We start from the raw sequence: 17276 nt of genomic DNA, 5'->3' as shown, positions 1-17276 counted from the left end.
TCACTCATAACATGGTTTTTCAGGCTGGCGCAGGACTTGTTCCCGGTTCCCTCCTGTTGCCCCCGCATTACAAGCGCCTTGCGGGGAAGGGAAGCCGGCTGACCCCACGGCCCGCCGCCCTCCAGCGCCGGCTCGCTCCCGCTCCGCCCCCGGGCGGGACCCCCGCTGCCGGGGCGGGGCCGGAAGCAGCGGCGGCGGCTCGGCCGAATTCGGTGGCGCCACGTCTGGCTCGGGGCCCCCTCCGTGAGCGGGCGGCAGGAGTGGCTGAGTCCTCGTCTCGCCTCTTCTTTTCTTCAGCGGCCGGTTCGTGGCGAAGCCTGGGCGGCGGCCGGGCGCGGCTGCGACATGTCGGACCTGGGGGACTGGTTCCGAAGCATCCCTCTGATCACGCGCTACTGGTTCGCCGGCTCCATCGCGGTGCCGCTCGTGGGCAAGCTGGGCCTCGTCAGCCCCGTCAACCTTTTCCTCTGGCCTGACGCCTTCATCCACCGCTTCCAGGTAAGGGCCGCACTACCGCTCCCGGCGTGCCCCGCGGCGCCCGCACAGTAGCTCACTATGACACACTTCGCGCGCAGCCTTCTGGGAGTTGTAGTGTACAGCCGCACTGCGGGGCCTCGCTGGGGCTACGCGCGGGGCCGGCCGCTGCCCCGGTTCCGCGGCCGCGCTGGAGGCACCGTGCACCGAGACAGCGGCCGGGGGTGAGCAGAGCTCCGCTGGCGAGAGTGGAGCCGCCGTCCCGCTCAGCCTGTACGGGGCCTGCGGGCAGAACACCGAGCAAATCCGGGCCCAGGCCCAAGGGCCGCCACCGCGGGGACGGGCTGCGCGTCCCTGCCAGGCTGGCAGAAGGAGGGAGGCTGCCCTGGCAGCGCTGTTGTTCGTCTTGTGCCTCATTCTGGTGTGGTTTTTCCTGCAGTTTTTGTGGGAGTTGTTCTGGTGGGCACTGGCTGTTTTACCTAGGAGCTCTGTGGCTGTGGCTGCAGGTGACTTGCCCAGCTCTGTGTCTTCGTGTGGCTGTGACTTTGGGAGCTGCAACTTCGGGCAAATCTCCCAGACTGCAGCTGGCCCGGGAGGTTTTTTGGCAGAGCTACAAGAGAGACATGGAGCTCCTGGGGTGGGTACAGTGCGGGGTAACAAAGGTGATCAAGGAACTGGAGCATCTCTGGTGAGGAATGGCTGAGGGAGCTGGGCCTGCTCAGCCGCGAGGAGAGAGGACTGAGAGGAGACCTCGGCAGTTTCTGTAAGTGTCAGAAGATGGACAAATGCAAATGGGCAAAATCTGATGCACGGGAAGTTGCACCTGACCTGGGTGGCCATGCACTGGAACAGACTGACCAGGGAGGCTGTGAAATCTCCCTTGCTGGAGTTATTCAAGAACTGTCTGAGTGCAATCCTGTGTCATGTGCTCAAGAATGTCTGCTTGAGCAGGGAGGTTGGCTCAGATCACTCACTGTGGTCCTTTTTAATGTGAGGTATTCTGTGATTCTGTAACAAAGTGCATTTACACATTCTGGTTTGGAATTTGAAAAAGCTTCTCTTAGGGTCTGACAACTTCTATGCTTAGATGTGGTCCATGTAAACTAATAACTGATGCCCTGAGGTGTCAGACATGCAGTGGTTTTCCTTGCACTGTGATATTACAGGTTTAGTGTTGGGGAGAGCACTCATTGGAGGAGCTCAAAACAAAAGAAGATAAAAGATTCCAATTTTTAGATTTCTGTTATCTCGTCTCATTATATCTTCACTGAAGAAAGAAAAAAAATTAAAGCCATGACTCTCTATGTATCTTGATTCATGTATTATTAGTAGCATAAATGACTGGTTTTTCCTCTAGTTCTGTTATTCCTTCTTGAACTGTGATGTTCAAGATCCTAATACCCAGTTTGGAAATGTTGCTGCTTTAAGAGCTCATTCATGAATGACCAGACATTTTCTGTCCTTGCTACGTGCTGCCATGCAGTTGGTTATGCCCAGTATTCATAGCTGGGAACTGTCCCAGAGAAGATCCCATATGCTCAGAGTAGCATGTGCTGTCTGGAATGGTACACTAAAGGCTGTGAATTCTTTGGCCTCTGTTCAGCAGAGAAGAATAGATTTTGTGTGGCTGTTTTTTTAACATGGTAGCATCCTTGCCAGTGAATCTTTTTTGCACTGCATTAAAGAGTCACTACTGCAAAGATGTGATGGAAAGCAGTTGTGTGATATTTCTGGTGTAGTCTTAATAGCTTTGCTTACCAAATTGAAAAAAAACACCACAACTAGAAAAGCTGCTGAAGCAGGACCAATCGATACTTGGGCTATTTTTAATCTTCTTCTTGATGTTTCAAGTTTTCATTCATTATCAAGTAATGAATGTAAATAAAAAGCCTGGGAACATGAGTTCTTTCTGCAGTTTGTAAATAAAGCTTTCTCTTTTGATCTTGACAGATCTGGCGGCCGATAACAGCAACCTTCTTCTTCCCAGTGGGACCTGGAACGGGATTTCTCTACTTGGTGAATTTGTATTTCTTGTATCAATATTCATCACGACTAGAAACAGGTATGTTGACCATTACATGCCCCTGGTGAAGTCTGCCTGGAGCTGATAAGAGATGGCTCATCTCTGTGCCAGCTTATATTAGTCAACGTGAAACTGCTCTGAAAACTGATTTTCTGTGGCTGGATCCTTCCCTTTGGCCATTTTGGATCTGAACTTGATACTTGTTTCAGTAGGAGGGCCTGGTGTTTTTAGTTGCTGGATTTAAGGAAGTGAGACAGATTAAAAGATGATGTTTACCTCTGTGGTTTTGTAGCTGATGTTTTTTATCAGAGAAGGATAATAGAGCATAATGTAATAATGGGCTTATCCATTGGGAGAAAATAACTTTCAGTTTTTTCTTGTTTTAATAGGGATGCTTATTTGTGTTATTCTGTTGTCTGTGTTGAATTGAGAGATACCTCCCTCAGAGAAGGTCTACCCCTCTGCCTAACAGATATGTGGAAAAGTTAAGGGACTAGGAGGATTTTCAGTTAAGGGGAAAAATTAAGTGAAGAAAAGGAGATCAGATAATAGATCATTTCTCTCAAACAGAGGGATTGTTGGTACAAGGTATCTTCAAAACTGGCTTCCTTTTGAGCTGCTCAGTTCGTTAAACCTAGACCAAAATTGGTTTAATTTACATAAATAATTAATATATTTACAAATCCAGACTCCTCTTGAAAGTCTTTGTGAACAAGAATTTCAGTATATTTCTAATGGAGTCTTAGAACTGATGGTGTAAAGGGGAATGCATTGGAAGGTGATGTTGGGAAGTCCCACAAGAGAGAAGAGATCCCTGCCACCCAGAGAGTATTGTGGAATCACATTTAAATCTTAAGAAGAGCGGTAAGGGAAAGCAGGAGTGGTGCCAGATTGTATTTGGTTATTTTCTTAGTGAAAGATAAATACTAGTTTAATGGTTAGAAATGGTTTCCTTTTGAGATTTTCTGCAGTAGTTTATGAGTACATGAGAGTGGTGGCAGTTCTGACTGGGCAAAGGTAGGTGTAATAAGCGTTCCTGGTTAATTATGCCGAATAAAAGACCTCGCTGCTTGTAGATATACTTACAAAATGCTCTAGTTGTCTGTGCTGTGGCACAAATTCCATGAAAGAGAGTAAATTTCTGCTGTACATCAGATCTGGATTTTGAAACTGGGAAGTCATCTGTATTGTTTGAACCAATGCATTTCTTTTATATTACAGTCATTTTTCTGGGTATAAAGGAAATCCTTGGTTAGGTTGGCCCTTTCTCTGAAATAGGCCTGAATCCTTCTGTAGTTGGAAGGTTTATAAGTTGTTGATACTGTTTACATGTGGAAGTCTGCGTTGGTCTGTGCCTCCTTTTGTCTGTGAAACTGAGAAAGTAGAACTTCTATTTTCAGCATTGTGCATGCTTTTTGAGCATACACTGCTGCTGTCTGCCACCTTCAAATTTAGCTGTCAGAAACATCTGTATGGTTTTGTGCTGTTTCCTAACAGGCTGACTTGTAACTTCCAAAGGAAAGGGAGATTGTTGTGTTTTTGTTTTGCTTTGGTTGGAGAAGAACATAACAAATATCAACAGAGTAAGCAGAATATGCAGAGCTCAGTCCCCAGCTGTATGACTGGTGAGATTATGGGTCTGCAGCTTTTCCCAGATGACTGGATTATACCCCGGCCACAGATCCATGGGGTAGAGCTCACTCCATACCTGTGCTGAGCTTTCTGGCAGTTTGTAGTCCAATTTCCTTAGATGTTTATTGAAAAGTCAACTTAAATGGTTTGTCTGATACTCTTGTTAGCAATCTCATAGATAATGAGAACAGAAAAAAATTAGAATAATAATAATAGCTTTGATTTCTTCCAGTTTTGGAAGGATTCCTGGGCTGGCATTTCTACAGCCTTAGTCAGCTTCTTCTCTTTATTTGCTTTTATTTGTTGTATGGCAGCAGTAAGGAAAAAACCTTCAGTTTCTGTAGTTTTACAACATTAACACTTTTCGGTATGTTTTTCAAAGTATGTTTTTTTCCTGTCGTGTAATTTGCAAGGCAAATTACAAAATTTGCATTTTAAACAATAAAACTGGTATTTTAGTAATTTTGTTTTACATAGACTATTCTACTGCTGAAAAGTAGATTTTCTTCCTTTAAGAATACTTCTGTGAAGCTGAGCAGTGTTCACATTAAGCAGTGGCATTCTTTCTAGGCATTTTGATGTTTAATTAGGAGCATGTAATTCAGATTGTCCATGATGTGCTGCGTGTGTCGCTGTCATTCCACTGTCACTGTGTTTCAACCCCACTGGTTTGGGTCTTTTTCAGCAATATTCTCAGGCTTTCCTTTCCTGCCTGGGTTTATATGAAAGTTGATGGAAGTCTTGCATGGATGCTGAGGTCTCTGTCAGCCTTCAGCCACAGTTAGCAAGAGAGAGAGCCTCAGCTTTTCATGCTTGCAAGGCATTGCTACAGGGTTATTTTTTAGTACTTGTATCTGTCAGGTGTCAAACTCAACTGAGCATCTAAAGATCACTTCATTTTATACGACCTGCAGGGAATGTTACTCTATTATTTTTGTTTCCAGTGTCCTGAAACATTGATACATATTTGGAATGGTGAATTAGACAAGCAAGTATAGTTTAAAAGGAATAGAATGTGCTGCATGCTGCACATGCGTACCCTCCTTGTCACATGTGCTAATTTTTTCTGGAGTATAAAAACCATTGCATCTCTTGAGTCTGATGAGATGATGCAAAGAGGATGCAATTTGCCTAACTAAGGGCTGGTTTTCACATGACTCAGTCATTACACTTGGTATTTCTGTTTTTGTTGTGCACGTGTATTTCCTTATTCTGTGCTTCTAACCTGCAGTTTCATATGAATGATGGGGTCCATTTTTGAAACTCCATTTTTGAAATCTTATGTAGTTAAAACTACTTATCTCCAGAGTCAATGTGTTCTCTTTTAAGTACGGACACTGCTTTTGCTCTAATGCAGTAGGCTGAATGTCTTCTTTTTCAGCCTGTAGGTTGTTCTATTCCAAGGCTTTTTAAAATTTAAAAAAATACTCATAGACCACAGAATGCATGCAAAGCAACTGTTTTTAACTGAGATTTCTTAAACTCTGAAAAATAAAAGTTATCCTAATTTTAAATCAAAATTTCAATGCCTTTGATGATTCAAAATTATTATTTTTATTTTCAGGGGCTTTTGATGGAAGGCCAGCAGATTACATGTTCATGCTCCTGTTTAACTGGATTTGCATTGTTGTATCCTTCTCATCATCAAACTTCGAGAAGTATTTTGGTTCTCATATTTCCACCTGAAGTATGTTCAAAGACCAAGTTTTATCAAGGAGCAGTTTTAAAGTGCAGTAAATGTTCCCAGGGGAGTTTGTAAGTGTGCAACCTTCCTGAAAAGGTAGTGAGTGGCTTGCAGGGAGAGCACTTAAGGATGTGCTCACACGAGTGTGCAGTGTGGGGACTGGAGCTCTGCCTACGCAGAGCTGAGCATGTGCTGGCTGAGTGTCCCTGGTGCTGGCTGGGTTGCTTTGCTGAGCTGCTCTTGTGTGGGCTAGCACTGAATTTAGTGTGTTCAAATGGCCATGTGCAAAAAGGACTGATCACTGCCATTCCCTGAAATTCTGTCCCTGAAAAGGAGAGATCCTTTACCTGCTGGGTACAAGTCATCTGAGTCTGTGAAAGCAGTGTTGTAATACCTTCACTGAGACAACTTCCTGAAGAACCTGGGCTTGTTGGTTTGGGAATGCTGGTAAACATTTTTGTGGGCTGTGCTGTACCACCTGAATTTTCTTTTAGATCTTGAATACAAAACTGTGAGAAGTTGTTGATAAACCAGGTGTTTATTTCACCTTTCAGAGGGATCTTTAGAGGCTGGATAAATGGGCTGACCAGGAATGAAGCTCAGCAAAGGGTAGTGCAGAGTCCTGCTCTTGGCAAGGAGTAGCCTCAGGCACCAGCACAGACCAGGGACTGACAAAGCAAAGCATCTTCCAGAAAAGGCTCTGGGTGTTCTGGACGTGAAATTGACCACGAAGCAATGTGCCATTATGGCCAAAGTGGCCACCAGACCCCTGGGCTGCCCTAGGCAGAGAATTGCCTGCAGGTTGGGGCAGGTGATTACTCCTCTCTGCTCAGCCTTTGAGAGATGTATGGGGGCTGCACCCAGCTCTGGATTCCCAGGTACATGGGAGACATGGACATGAGAGTCCAGTGAAGGGTCATGAAGATGATTAAAGGGTTGAACCATCTGTCACATGAGAAGCTGGGATTGTGCAGCCTGGGGTATTGTCTTAGAATCATAGAGTAGTTTGAATTGGAAGGAACCTTGAAAAGTTATCAAGCCCCCTGCAATGAGCAGGGACTTCTTCAGCTAAATCAAGTTGCTCAGAGCCCCATTCAACCTGACCTTGAATGTTTCTAGAGGTGGAGCATCCACCATCTCTCCGGGTAACCTGTGCCAGTTTCACCACCCTCATAGTAAAAAATTTCTTTGTTACACCTAGTCTGAATCAAGCTTTTTTTTTTTTTTTTTTAGTTTAAACCGTTACCACTTGTCCTATTGCAAAAGGCCCTACTAAACATTTTTGTCTCCCAACTCTCTCAGCCTTTCCCTAAAAGAGAGGTGTTCCATTCCTCCAGTAATTTGTGTGGCCTTCCTCTGCTCCCATTCCAACAGGTTAATGTCTTTTCTGTGCTGAGGGGTCTGGAGCTGGACACCCAATTCCACAAAATAAAGCACAGGAAATTCCATTTAAATGTGTGAAAGACCATTTTTACTGTAAGGGCAGTGAAACACTGGCATGATTGATAATGGAAGGTGTGGAACCTCCATCCTTGGAGCTGCTCCCTTTCTGTCTGTGCTGTTGCTGCCTCCTTGTAGCAATTTGCGGTGGCACAGCAGGTGGAAAAAACTGGGGAGTGACATCGGTGTGAACCAGATACCAGGAGAGCTGGTGTGTAGAAATGCTTTATCAATACATTATCTCTAGTTGCATTCCACTATGTGGAGGGAATTGCTATTCCTGCTAGTCCTGTCGAGCCACAGCTGTAACGAGGTGCATTTAGTTACATTGTTATGAAGAGGAAGGTTTTCTTTATGATTGCAGGCTGTTGGCTGTGAGCATTTAATTAATGTAATTGTGGCTTGACTTTCAAACTGGTCATTTAAAAGCTTCTAGTTGTTTGTTCCCTGTGTGATGTAAGGATCAACCTGGATGCATGATCTGGGAAAATGCTGGGTGTCATTTTATATGTATTTATGATCTGTTAAAAGCATCCTAATGTATTAAAATCATTCAGTGACTATTTCTACTCAGCAGTTACTACAACAGTTTCTTTGAGCTCCAAGGTGAGAGAGGAGTATTAAAAACCTCCATTGATGCACTTGAAGAAAGTTTCTATGACTCATTGGCAATATGTTGGTATTTTTTAATGATTTGGCATTTCTTTAGTTAGAAAACCAAAATGTCATTGTTAAACTAATGAAAGAATCCAATTGTTAAACTTTAATGTGCGTTTATGCAAGGACTGATTGAGTCTGTAGCTAGCCAATTTCATCAGGGAGGAAAAGCCAGTGCACCCATCAGCCCTTGGAGTAATGACTTGAGGTGGGCATCTGCAAGGCTACCAGAAAGCAGTTAATGAAACAAAATTTGTACATCTCTAGATCATTTGAAATTTTAATCTAAAACAGTGTAGTATTATTTCTGAGTATTAAAGATTTTTGTATGTGTGTTCTGCGTGTCTGCAGCTTTTTATTGTTGTAGTCTGTCAGGTTTTTCTGCATTTTCCTTCATGGTACAATGACAGATAACTGGCTTGGTAATGGACATGCAGGTAAGTGTGGTGCAGTTCCTTAGATAATAATTTTACAAAACTTTATGACTACTTGATGACTTTATAGAGGGCATTATTGACTGATCTGCAGAACATAGTTAAGCTAGGCTGTTCATATTATAGCAGAATGTGTATGCTCTGTGTATACTGTTAATTTTTCAGATTGAGTTAGCCTCAGTTGAAGGCACAAGCTTGTATCTGACTGCACATCTAACATAATTAGGGAGCCAAGAAGTAAAAATTGTCTTTGTGGAGTCAGAAAGTGCTTAGACTTCTACTAAAATGGACACAAGATGTCACTTATGCACTATTTCTTTTAATGAATATGGATCTGCTTTCTTATTTTTCTATTTGAAAATGATTATTTGGTTTATTAATCTTCTCAAATTTAGTTCAGTATGCATTTTACTTGCCAACAGAAGATTTTTTTGATTAAAAATACAGCTTCAGTTTGAGACCAGAACTGTGAAGTACAAAATCATCACAGGAATGATTAAGATAGTGGTCTTAAGAACTGTTTCCAGTGAAATAATTATTATCTCCCCAAATACTAAGGGTGAAAATTGGAAAGTGTGTTTTGAACACAACAGAGTGTCAGATAACTGCATGTCTTCAGTCTGCCTGTGCTGTTCTCATCTTAATCTGTCTCTAGCACCTAAAGACTGCACCAATATCTCCAGTTTTCCATACAGAATTATTATTAGCATTTATTAGATCACTTCTCTGGCTCCCTGGTAGACAAAACCAGTGATCATACATCTCTGGTCCAGAGTGGATTGTGTTAAGGGCTGTCCATAACTTTGTACTTAAACTTTTCTGTGAGGAAGATAACACAAATTTTTGAAAATCCTGCTGGAGTTACTCACACATTTTACAAATTTTAGACTGATTGTGTTGATTTGTATATTTTTTAAGAGGTACTCAGTTTTTTTTTATCTGCATACAAAGTGTTTATTAAAGAAGAATCAGGATTTTTTTATATAAAAGTGTGGTTTTTCTTAAAAATAAGAGAGTTTTTACTTGCCTTGAGTGGCCTTTGTTGAAATTCAGAAGATAGAGTAGGATAGGTAGGCCTTTCTAATATCTGAATGCATTTGACTTAGGAATATATTGCTTTTTTTTTCTAAGGAAAATAAAGGTTTTAATAAAACCTTTAAATAAGGCTCTTGTGTGGGGAGTCAGAGTGTACTGTGGGGCTTGTGAAAGGCTGGATTGATGTTAGGATGCCAGCTTTAATGTGGAATCTGTTAAATAGCAGCACCCCTGAAGGGATGAGTTTTAACCTCTTTTCCAAGGACGGGAGCTGGTTATGGCATTCAGTCAGTTCATGGAAGTGTTGCTGGTGCAGCCTGCCCTCAGTTGAGAAATCAGCAGATGGCTAAAGCAGGGCTTTGTGTTTATTTCACTAGAAATAGTCCAATCAGTCAAAGAAGTGTTTGAAACAACCTCAGCTTCTGGTGTTCAGGTTCACTCCAAGCTTCCCAGGCTGGCTGTGGTACCCTGCAATGGGGATTGATGGAGCACCTTCCCTCTGTGGTGCTCTCAGGAGCATGGGGACACAGGTGGCAGTTGGATGGAAAACACTTCATCTGGCATATTAGCCTGGCCCCAGATGAGAGTGTTTGGGTGAGTGCCCTGAAAGGATTGTGGCACAGGTACAGGGCTCACTGCTGGAGGTGCAGGTAGGAGCAGAGGATTTCCCTGCAGCTGCTCTTTCACTTGGCACAGATTGGAGCCCTTTGCTTTGGCGTGGTCATGCAAAGGGGAAAGACCAAGTAGGTTCTGCCCCTTAACTTTCTCAATAGTTTTTTAACAGATCCAGGGCACGTATTGGGAAAGAGTCTGGGGCAATCTGAAAGGACTTTAGTGATGTACCATTCTTACAAACCACTTCTGAAACATAGCTCCTACCTCTTTGAGTTTCTTGTGCTGCTGTGAAAGTCATGGTAACTTTGTCTTTTTTAAACATTGCAGTTGCTGATGATTCCACTCATCATGTCTGTACTTTATGTGTGGGCCCAGCTGAACAGAGACATGATTGTATCATTTTGGTTTGGAACAAGATTTAAGGTACGTCAGATAGTATATTGGAAAGATTTCTGCCCATAAGGTGCATGTGTAGTGGGTAAGGGGCAAAATAGAAATATTTTTTCTTACAAAAGATGTCTTGTACTCTCACAAAGGATACACCTTGAGATGCAGCAAGGACAAAGTTCATAGTCTTCCATATGGTATCACTCTGTATGTCTTTATTGAAAAGATGTTCTGACAATTCATTGTTCTGAAAAAAAGGAAAAAATTCCTGATAAACTTTAGCCTGGATAAAAGCTGAATGTAGTGACAAAATGTTGATATTTTAAATTTATTTTTTTCTGTGCAACCTTGGCTGTTTCTGACAGATCTTGTAGAGAAGACTCTTTTGATAATTTCTAGACCTTTTCAAAATCAAAAACTTTAGAAGTTTGTTCCAGAAGCAACCTTGCTGTGGAACATATGGTTCAAAAGGCATGTTTGCTTATAATGTTTGTATGAGTATGTTTTGTCTAAAAATGTTAGTGGTTGTTCAGTTTGGAGTGACCTTTTTAGGTTGAATCTGCTTAAGTTAATAGATCAGGACCTGTGTAATGCCTTAAAGCATTGTGATTATGATCATGCTTATTTAGTGCAGTGGGAAGTTGAGAGCAGGTTTACATCCTTAACTTGTACTTACTCTCTCCACTGCATTCTTTTTCAGGCCTGTTACCTTCCATGGGTTATTCTGGGATTCAACTACATCATTGGTGGATCGTATGTACTTACTTACATGATCAATTTGAAGTTATAAAAGCTTTTACAGCTATTTAACTTGCTGCTACATTTAGGAGTAATATTAAAATCAGAAGCTTAAAACTGTATAATCTGACTGATAATGCTCAGTGTCACATGGTGGTCATTTAACATAAAAGCAAAGAGGGGGTGTGCGTGTCAGAACTAGAGAATAGAATGTAGGTGAGGGGAGAGTAATGAGAGATTGGTGTATTTTCTAGTAACTCTGTGCATTAGGCCTTTTCCATACTAAGAAAGTAACACACACTAAAAAAAGATGTCATCCCCGGAACCATTCATCATTACTGGTTTTAGAAACAAGTTTAGCTTGACTCTGATAGTGCTGTTACTTCTTTCCCTCACAGGCTTGCCCAACCTGATATTTTTTTTTCAGTTTGTTAAACAAGGGGAAATGGCAGTAAGCCCACAGCATGCCATATTAGCACTTGTTGAATTTTTTGGTCTCTCTTGTGGGTTTTTGTTTTTCTGGTTTTTTTTTTTTTTTTTTTTTTTTTTTTTTTTTTTTTACTAAACCCCTTGATGCAGAAATCCCCTCTGTGCACAGTGTGGACCCCCTCATTGGGGCCCTGCATTAACTGGGGCCTCTTGGTGCCGCTGTAGCATAATTAGTGACAGTAAAAAGTTTGTGGTTGAGTTATAAAAGGAGGAGACAGTACAGCAAAACCACCAAATTCCCTTTTCTGGCTATGCCTCCTGCTGACTCATCCATCACTTGTGAAAACTGCTTGCTCTTGGATACCTGCTGTTTCTGTGCATGACAGGAGATACTCAAGGGCCTCCAGTCGGCAGTGCTTTTACAAAACTGGGAACAATCAGTTCAGTAGAGCAGGAGACAGGTTGTCCAGTGAAAACAGCAGTAACTTCTGTAGCTCTGCAGATGATTATTTTGGGCACTAATCACTATACGGTCTAATTCCCCAATGTAAACAAGTATTTAATTGTGTTTTCAATACAGAATGTAGAGGAGGCTTGGAAGGGAGGGTGGAACAGACTATTGATGTGTTGGCACAGGAGGTTGACCCTTTTGAAGAAGTGGCTGCAAAATGCTGAGGATAGGGAAGTTTGCTGTTTGTCACAACTCTGGCAAATCCTGGTGACAGGTGAACAGAAGATTGTCACTCATTTATTTTCAGAGAAGATACCATGTGAAACCACTCTTTTTCTTTTGCTTTACAGAGTCATCAATGAGCTGATAGGAAATCTGGTTGGACACCTGTATTTCTTCTTAATGTTTAAATATCCAATGGATTTGGGAGGAAGGAATTTTCTGTCCACACCTCAGTTCCTGTAAGCTGACTTGATTCTTTAGTTCACTATTTGTTTGGTCCAATTTATTGTATGGTTCATCAGACATATATTTGGTGGCATCGTAAAGCATAAAATACTTTGCCAAGTCAACCTTCTTCAGACTCTCATACTGACTGAGCTGGTGAGTCATAAAAAATGTTGAGTTACTTGTAAATGGCCCATGTGAGAGTTCTTTGTTGCCCCTTGGGATGGCTTATGTCTTTACCCACTCTTAAAAGTGAGAGTATATGTCATAGTTCTGCTGTTGAATTGAGCTGCAGTAAAGAGAACTCCCTAACAATTATCAGATGGTATATAAAAAAAGTTTTGTCCTGTAAATTATTTGTTTTCTGTATCCCCATGTATTGTTATAGTAGCTACCAGTTCAGCGATGTTTAACACTAATAGCCAGTTGTAGATTTGTTCAGGGCTATAAATTATTCTGCTTTACAGTCTGTACCAGTCATCCTCACTGGGACTCCAAGTCTTGGTTTTTGAGGTGCTTTTTCTTGAGATATGTTCATTGTTTGGCATTGCAATACTACGATCAGAAGCCAAAGTTTGTAGTTCAGTTGCCCTTCTCCACATCATTTTGGGCTGCAAATATTTCTCTTCTATCAAACTTTAGTTAGCAACTCAGTTAACCCTTTTCATAACATAAAATGTTGAATTGCAGTTATATTTTCTGTACAAGTTTCAATGAATAAGGAAGGTTTATATTCTAATTCTGTGCTTGCAAGCCCATCTGATTTTTCATAACCTAATTTTTCATAAAGATTAGAAGACAAGGTTGTTTTTTAAAATGTCTTTTAAGGTGGTTACAGCTCTGAAACTGCCCCCACTGTTGTTGGTTCTGTGCAACATATGTTACCATACCCATCCCAGAGATGGAAGTTTCCCAGTATTTCCATTTGTCAGTGTGCTGAGGGCTTGGATTTGGAAAGAATTCCCTGAAATTGTACTGGGACAAGCCAGTTTTATTACAAAGTGTATCAGCTAAGAAGAAGTACATGGAAAAGTAGAAAGCACAGCCTTGGCATTTACCTGCAATGTCCAGCTGTTTCTCTAACTCCTCCTCCTCTGGTTTGTCCTAGTTACCGCTGGCTGCCAAATAGGAGAGGAGGAGTGTCGGGCTTTGGTGTCCCTCCTGCCAGCATGAGAAGGGCTGCAGAAGATCAGCAGGGTGGTGGAAGACACAACTGGGGCCAAGGTTTCCGGCTAGGGGACCAGTGAAGAATTCCTGCCCTTGGAAAACAGCAACTCTTCTGTTTCAGTTGGACGTAGAACTGACTGTTCCTGATGCAGAGCATGCTTAAGAACTGAGCTCTCTGCAGTACTCGTGGATTTAACTGATTAGAAAGAATGTTTCTGGTTCAAGAGCAAATTAAAAACTCCAGAAGGAAAAAATGTAGATCTTGCTCCAGTTAGCCAGTAGTGTTCAGTGTGATTCTGCCATTAAAAATAAGCCCTCTTTATACAGTATTGTCTGTCACAACAGGATCCATTGGCTCTCCTGTTCCATGATATGATGGAACAAGCTAGTGGTATTCTATCTTGCCTGGTATGTTAAAAGCTTTGTTGGCCACAGTAAAGTAAGAATCTAGTGTAAGGCAGATGTCTCAAACAAGCCCCCAAGTTTAGGAAGCTGACTTTTTCCATAGCTGTGCTTAAGTACCAGGGTCTTTGGAAACGTTACTTAAGTGGTATCTCTCTGATGCATTCATAAAGCAAATTGCAAATGTTTCATTTCTGTTATTAAGCTGTGTTTTGAGCAGAGCTGTTCCTTGCCATGCAGCATTTGTACTATCTGCTAGATCATGGGCTGGGCAAAGCTAAGGCTTTTGTTTGAAACGGCAATAACAGATACGCACAGAGTTGAAATCTCTGAACTCTCATGACATGTTACAAAGCTGTTCTGGTGAAACTGAATTCTGGCATGTTTTTCCCCCCCCCAGATCTGAATTCTTGGCTTCAAGGTTTCTCTTTTGATTGCCAAAGTGGATAGCATAAATACTGCTTAAAGTAGAAAATGTAACATTGTTGTGGTTAAGGGTACTGACTGTTTAACTGAATCTTCAACTTCATCTTAAAAGCTTTAAGACATCTAAGAATCAAAGCTGGAAATAATCTTTTGCAGGGTGAAGATACAATATAACAGGTTACTGCAGGACTCTTTCATTATCAAAGAAGAAATTGCATACACTGTTTATTAGCATCTGTACTACTTTTGGTAAAAATTTTTGACATGTAAAAGGGAATGATTCTGTACAGTAGTTTTCCTTGCACTGGGCTCCCATGGGCAGAGCTTGTGGCTAAGATCCAGGAAGCTGTAATGCCAGCTTGTTACTGACTCACTGCATGCTCTTGAGCAAACTTCTTACTTATCTCAGTTTTCCCAGCTGTAAGGAGGACCCGTGCATGTCTCACAGCATTCCTACAAGACAGCTGTCCCTAACCTCCCTAGCTGGGAGCTGCTAGTGAGCAAGTAAGGCTTAGGTTTACATAAATCCAACACTTCAGCTAGGAACACTTACTCTCAGCTTAACCAAGACTAAGTCAGAATGTAGTTGCTCACGTTTTGTTTCGTAGTCAGAGGAGGAAGAGCATTGTCACTACGATAAATTTCAAGTCTGACTGAATTGCCCTTTAGCAGTTGTCTCTTTTTTTTTACTGAGTAGGTGGGGCACTAAAACTGTTCTGCCCCAACTTAGGTATCTCAGGTTACTGTAAGTAGGTAAAGAGAATCTGGGCTGATACATTTTTATTACTACTTTGTTTCTTCACTAAACTTGGGTTCTGAAGGTGTAAAAGTTGTAAATACTAAGTGATGCAAAGCTGAGTGAAAAATAATCAGTTAGACTGAAAATCTCAAAAAAAAAAAACATGTTCCATGTCTACACTGCAACTCAGTTATGTTGATTTGGCTCGTGGAGAAATGTCAAAAACTGGTAATGATTATACTGTGTACTTAAGTTTTATAGGAACTTGGAGTTTAGAAATCACCTGCCATTTTTGTCTGTTTGGTGATGAATTTTAAAGATGCTCTTATCTCTTTCTTTGTGTAAAAATGGTAGGTAGAAAAGAGGATTGCAGTGTTGTAAATACAGATTTATCGTTGACCAACAGCTGTTATTTGATGTGGACATGAATAGTCTGAGAATTATCGTGTTGATAGGGATCTTTTTAGTCATAGGAATTTCACAGTCTTCAAAGCATTTGTCCTCATTTTGAGTCAGGACCCAACTTTTAAGTGAAGATGCAATAGTTTGTGACTCAGTTAAACCCCTGGCACACTCAAACTGCAGAATATCTCTGTACAGAAGGCCCAAAGAAAGGCTTCAGTGAGAGAGAGCACAGCAAAAGGCATTGTACTGGCCCACTGCACTGCATGGGGTCTTGCTTTCTGTATGTCCTCCTTCTCCAAATTAAGAGGACAAGTTTGCAAGGAAAATAGACTTCTTATAAACCTTGATTAGCTTCTGAGCTGCTTCAGGTCAATTTACTTTGTTTATGGAAAATTCACTTCACAATTCCATATTACAAGCTCAGTTTGTTTCTCAGTTTTTTGCTTGACCTGAACTGCTGCTTATCCTCCCACATACATTGATAATGGCAGTCTCTTGTTAAAATGAGTACCTACTTTCTTATTTTGTACAGATAATTTCCCTTTTTGTAATCAATTTTTGTTGGCGAAGTTTTAAATTAAAATTTTAATCTCTGTAACTGTCTGTTTTGCTAAATCATATTTTAGCTTAAGACAAGCCTTGTGGTCTGCAGGTCCATGAGTATTGTCTCACAGCTGCACTGTGACACCATCTCCTGCTGTTGACAAAAGTACTCACAAAAATAACCTGCTTTTAGGTGGGAGCCTGTCTTCTCTGATCATTTGCAAAATCATAAAGGCATTTTCTTTGTCACTGTTTGCACCATGAGTTTTGACAGACTGTGTCCTTCTGGGCTATTGCCATTTTATAGCTGTTTTTTATATACTTGATTATTAATCCTTTGTCATCTGGGAGAAAACATCCTTCTGCCTACCCTCAAACTTTGTGGGATTGATACAGATCACTTAGTTTTCCAGAGGTAAGCTTGGAATTCTGCAATACCCTACCCTCTCTGTCCAGACTGATGTGCACAGCTGCCATAATTCCTTTTGAAGCTCTTACTGTAGCTGATTTGGTGATGGATACACTGAGCATCCTCTGACTCTTCCAGCCCTCAGCATTCATTTGACTGCACTTTTCCTGTTTGTTGCCACAGTGGCATCAAAGGAAATCAAGGACTTGGTAGATAAAGCACTGTATGAATCAGTTGTGCTCCTTGTACTGGAAAGGCTGGGTCCATACTAAGTAGAAGAGCGTGGCAGAGTGTGTGCTTTTTGATTTTGCTCCAGCTGCATAATCAGCAGAAGAGCCAAGAACATGAAATCAAATGCTTCATCTGTCATTCCTGTCACTTCGTCTTGGCAGCAGCTTCTCTCTCAGCACAGCTCAGTGATGTGGTGTTCAAGTGACTTAATAAGAAATTATCTGTTGTCATCCAATGGTTACACTAGGAAAATTGAGTGTTTTTCATTTTTAGGGGAGCATATTGTTTGCAATGCAACATAATATTCTATCTGTGTTTATGTATCACTGTGTACCTTACCAGGGAGGAAGATTGCTTTGCCTTGGTGTTTCAGGTTGTGAGCTGGAGAGATACACTCCAATTTACAGTTTGAAGCTTTGATACAACAAGTCACTTTGTAATGACTTTGTAATCCTGTTCTGCATCCATAAATTAAGATGATTCATACTCTCTTGTTCTGTGCTAGACT

The 17276-nt window shown here is 41.5% G+C and overlaps 1 protein-coding gene across 2 annotated transcripts; it reads left to right on the top strand.

The window, feature by feature from the left end:
* Nucleotides 1–190: 190 nt before the first annotated feature.
* DERL1 (derlin 1) lies at nt 191–16183 on the top strand. 2 transcript variants are annotated; one of them, XR_014953041.1, is made up of 8 exons: nt 191–498; nt 2425–2536; nt 5694–5758; nt 8321–8347; nt 10322–10417; nt 11082–11134; nt 12350–12602; nt 13555–16183. XR_014953041.1 is itself a non-coding variant. In XM_021546398.4 (8 exons), exons 1-8 carry the CDS (start codon nt 346–348, stop codon nt 13691–13693), a joined length of 756 nt encoding a protein of 251 aa, XP_021402073.1. In that variant the 5' UTR covers nt 191–345; the 3' UTR covers nt 13694–16183. The 2 variants fall into 2 exon arrangements, 1 of the variants encoding a protein (XP_021402073.1); XM_021546398.4 differs by having other exon boundaries at nt 12350–12460.
* The last annotated feature ends 1093 nt before the right edge of the window (nt 16184–17276 follow it).

The sequence above is a fragment of the Lonchura striata genome, chromosome 2 (assembly GCF_050655825.1).
Source record: "Lonchura striata isolate lonStrDom1 chromosome 2, ASM5065582v1, whole genome shotgun sequence".
NCBI classification, from domain to species: domain Eukaryota; kingdom Metazoa; phylum Chordata; class Aves; order Passeriformes; family Estrildidae; genus Lonchura; species Lonchura striata.
This window is presented reverse-complemented; position numbering and strand designations above follow the sequence as displayed.